This window comes from Bison bison, unplaced genomic scaffold (genome assembly GCF_000754665.1).
Source record: "Bison bison bison isolate TAMUID 2011002044 unplaced genomic scaffold, Bison_UMD1.0 scf7180017864181, whole genome shotgun sequence".
Lineage (NCBI taxonomy): Eukaryota > Metazoa > Chordata > Mammalia > Artiodactyla > Bovidae > Bison > Bison bison.
In genome coordinates this window covers 8,649,507-8,654,135 of record NW_011494753.1, presented here as the reverse complement: position 1 = coordinate 8,654,135, position 4,629 = coordinate 8,649,507, and the positions used below count along the sequence as shown (strand labels likewise).

At 48.3% G+C, this 4,629-nt stretch overlaps 1 protein-coding gene across 1 annotated transcript in view; it reads right to left on the bottom strand.

Moving 5' to 3' along the window:
* Positions 1–377: 377 nt before the first annotated feature.
* The window catches only part of SCAMP2 (secretory carrier membrane protein 2), a 25,950-nt gene continuing 21,698 nt past the window's right edge, over positions 378–4,629 (bottom strand). The window contains exons 8-9 of the mRNA XM_010843345.1: positions 2,168–2,285; positions 378–1,905 (exon numbers count right to left, since the gene is read on the bottom strand). Of these exons, the coding sequence (XP_010841647.1) occupies positions 1,771–1,905; positions 2,168–2,285 (253 nt within the window). The 3' untranslated portion in view covers positions 378–1,770. The remainder of the gene's footprint in view (positions 1,906–2,167; positions 2,286–4,629) is intronic.

The window sequence follows — 4,629 nt, the reverse complement described above, 5'->3', positions numbered from 1 at the left end:
CTCGCGGGCCTAACGGGAGTTAGCAGAGGTCACCCGGGAAAACCCATGCAGGCTGGACAGCATCTTATTAGATCGCCCATGTGAATGGGATAGGAGGGAAGCTCCATCTAAGACGTGGATAGGGTGTGTTCAAAGAGGCCCCTCTCCTCCAAGACCAGCAACTGTGAATGTGGAAGTACTGGAACAAGAAAGTACCATGGAAGAGGACAAGCAATCTCAGTAAGGGGCTCACACCCAGGGGTGAGGGACTGAGCCTGCCCAGACTGGCCAGGGAATAGAGTGACCAGACACAGCATCTTCATCTTCTCACCTATGGCTGGCCTGCCTCAGTCCCTACACTCCCAACTTTCCAAATACAGCAGACATCAGGACCAGTATTGTCTGAAAATGTCTTTTGTTTTTATTTAAGGACAAAATTGAGACATAACATATACATTTGTACACAGAGAAAAAAAATACCAGAAAGGAGTTTACAAAACCTTGGTCACTGCCATCATCATTCAGTGGCTCTGGGGCTGTGTCAGCTGGCAGCTTCAGGGCTGCCTCTGGTTAGGCCCCAGATGCCCTGGGTTGGACAGCTTTTTGAGAAGTCCCCTCAGTCTACCCACCCACTCCTACCATCTCTGGAGCACAGGATACAGGTTTTAACCTTGAACTCCTAAGCACCCATTAGAGTGACACAACTCCTGGGGAATCCCCAGGACTAGTAGAAGGTGATCTAGACTCGGGGAGTACGGGAGAACCCTGGGGGATTAGTCTGGAACCCTTAAAAAGGTGGCCTGAAGAATGAAGTTCTGAATTCATTCCCCTTGCCCTCCCTAAGAGTCATACAAGCTAGATACTACTGATGGTGGGGGGCAGGGATAGGCAAGAATATGAGGCCAAGCTAAAGGGCAGCTGTCCCTCAGAAAGAGGAAATCAAAACGAGTAAGGCCAAACCACACCAGGACAATCAGACCCACCCTAATACAAGACTGCCAAAAGCTGGGCAAGACAACTTCGGGTCAGTGTCCTCTATCCCTCTCCATCCCCAAATCCTAACCAACCCCATTGCACATTCAGTAAGTCTAAAGAGGGAAGGGCTTAAGAAGGGCCCCAGAGGGCACCACGTACTGCCCACATCGGGAGGATGCAGGGGCCCTAAAGGGCTACGAAACAAACATGGCCTGTTTGTTAGAAACATAAGGCAGGACAGAGGCTGGAAGCCCAGAGTTCACCCTAGAGTGATCTGAGGAAGAGCCCAGACTGCAGTTCATCTAAAGGGGAGCCCTTAGGAGGCTCCCAGAGTCTGAGCAGGAGGGAAGGGCAGGACTGTGGAAGTGACAGGCTGGGTCCATGAAGCCAGATTCCGGTCAGGCCTGCTGGGGAGGAGTGGAATCTCAGGACTCCAGGTGGTTGGGCCCAGTACAGCCAGTGATCCCAAGTGTGTGTGTTTGTGTTTGTATGTGTGTGAGTACATGTGTGTATCTGTGAAGAAGAGAACTTCAGTCCCATTGCTTCCAAAGATACAAAAAAATCCTATCAAACCACCACCAGAGAAGAAAAGACAGCTTTTTTTTTTTTTCTCTTGTGTAGAAAAAAGTCCCTGTCCCTCCCTCCCCTTTCCTCAGGTGGAAGGGAGAGATGGTTGCTGAGGGAGGAAGAAGAGCCATGGGCAAGACCCTCCCCAGGTCTGTGCTGGGCATACCCAATGCTTAAGGCACCCATGGAAAGTGCAGCTCAGAAGGCAGGTGAGAGAGAAGGCCAGGGCAGAGGGAGGAGTCAGGAGGACTAATTCCCCTGGAACGCTCCTTGGGCAGCAGATGAGGCGGCACTGCGGAAGGTCCTGCTACTGAAGATGCCCTGGGAAAACTCCTCCTGGGCCTGCTGGAAGCTGGCCCCTGTCCTGCGGTACAGGGAGTGCACCTGCAGAAAGAGGCTGTGGTGAGAAAAGTCCACCCGCCTGGGGGCCACCAGCTCATGGGCCCAAGGCAGCCACCACGGACCCCAGCCTGTCTGACCTCCCACCCAGAGCCTTGGAGGAAGCTGCTGGAGCTCTGAGGACCCAGGAGACGCAACTGCTGTAGTGATGAACATCCCCCATGGAGAAAGCAGGAGAGAGGTGCCTACCCCAGGGGCTGGGGCTTCCTTGGGTTTGCAGTTGGCCCAGCACCCACCACTCACTCACCCGCTTCAGGAGGAAGAGTGAGAGCACGGCACAGAGGGTGAAGAAGCCAGCCACCACCATCATGATGACCGACACAGCCAAGTTGTGCTTCATCGTAGACAGGGCTGCAATCCAACCACTGCAAAGGGGGAGGAGGCCGGGGAGAGCACAGTGGGATTGGGCCCCAGAGCTCCCTGTGAGGGGCTCTTCTCCAAGTGGCCACTGTGTGCTGAACACCACCCGGGCATCTCTGGGCAGCACAGAGCCCTATGGGCCAAAAGCCTGGCCTGTGAGGCCAGGCCTCTGTAAAGGCCACCAGGCCCCATAATGCCCATAGGGAATCTATGGGCCATGTGAGGCCTGGAAGGGAGGATGTGGCTGCTGCTTTCACTGTTAAGAGTGATGGTGGGTAGAGCCCTTTAGGGGACATGGAAAGCCTAGGGCTGCTCACTGCAGAGGGCCCTCCCTCTGGGAAGGAGGATCATTAGCCAACCCACTTCATTCATCCTCTCACCTCAGCTCCCCACCCTGCAGCCCAGGAACAGCCCCGCTGCCTCCAGCCAGTCACCTCTCCTTCCTGAGCCAGTGTTCTCATCTACCAAGGGGACAGCCTCACATTTTGATTTTAAAAATTAATACAAAGCTATAGCTATCGAAACAGTATGGTACTGGCATCAGGATAGACATATATTATAGATCAATGGAATAGAATTGAGAGTCCAGAAACAAATCTATATATTTATCATCAACTGATTTTAGACAAGTGTGCCAAAACCACTGAATGTTGAAGAATGGCCTCTTCAACAAATGGTGCAGGACGGCTAGATATCCACATACAAAATAATGAAGGTGACCAACACAATAGTGTAAAGCAATTATCCTCCAATTAAAATTACATTAAAAAAATTAAAAGGAAAAAAAAAAACACAATGAAGGTGCACCCTACTTCCACCATATAGAAAAGCTAACTCAAACCTAACAATAAGAACGAAAACTATTAGATCTCATTACAATTAAGAACCTTTGTTCATCAAATGATATTATCAGGAGTGAGAAACAACACACAGAAAGGAGAAACTTTATAAATTATATACCTGACAAGTAGCTATGCAGCATCCTGAATATATGAAGAATTCAACAGACAATCCAAATACTAAATTAGAAAACAATTTGAATAGACATTTCTCCAAAGAAAATATGCAAGCACATAAAAGATGGCCAACATCATAATTGTTCAGGAAAGAGCAATCAAAATCACGAGTTACCACACTTCTAGATTGGCTATAAAAGAAAAAAGGAAAAAAACAAGAAAGGAAAATAGTAAGTGTTAGGGAGGATGTGGAGGAACTGGAATCCTCATACACTGCTATTGAGAATGTAAAATAGTTTGGCCTGCACTTCCCTGGTGGTCCAGTGGTTAAGAATCCACCTGCCAACCCAGAGGACACAGGTTCAATCCCTGGTCCAGGAAGATTTCACATGCTGTGGGGTAACGAAGCCTATGCGCCACAACTACTGAAGCCCGAGCGCCCTAGAGCCCAGGCTCCACAACAAACAGCCACTGCAACAAGACGTCCACACACCATAACTAGAGAGCAGCCCCAACAGGCCCAACTAGAGAATGCCTGCAGCAACAAAGACCCAGCACAGCCAAAAAGAAAGAAATACAATGGTTCAGCCACTGCAGGACAGTGTGGCAGTTCCTTAATAAATTATACATAGAATCACCATACGACCCAGCAATTCCACCCTCGGATACATACCCTAAAGAACTGAAAGCAGGTACTCAAAAACCTATACACAAATGTTCACAGCAGCACTATCCACAACAGCAAAAAGGTGGAAACCCAAATGTCTATCAGCTCATGAGTGGATAAACAACATGCAGTATCTCCAAGAACTATGGAATATTATTTAGTCATAAAATGTAATGAAGTACTAACATGAACCTTGAAAATATGCTATGTGAAAGAATGTGAAGTCAAGTGGGCCTTAGAAAGCATCACTATGAACAAAGCTAGTGGAGGTGATGGAATTCCAGTTGAACTATTTCAAATCCTGAAAGATGATGCTGTGAAAGTGCTGCACTCAATATGCCAGCAAATTTGGAAAACTCAGCAGCGGCCACACGACTGGAAAAGGTCAGTTTTCATTCCAATCCCAAAGAAAGGCAATGCCAAAGAATGCTCAAACTACCGTACAATTGCACTCATCTCACACGCTAGTAAAGTAATGCTCAAAATTCTCCAAGCCAGGCTTCAGCAATACGTGAACCGTGAACTTCCTGATGTTCAAGCTGGTTTTAGAAAAGGCAGAGGAACCAGAGATCAAATTGCCAACATCTGCTGCATCATCGAAAAAGCAAGAGAGTTCCAGAAAAACATCTATTTCTGCTTTATTGACTATGCCAAAGCCTTTGACTGTGTGGATCACAATAAACTGTGGAAAATTCTGAAAGAGATGGGAATACCAGACCACCTGAT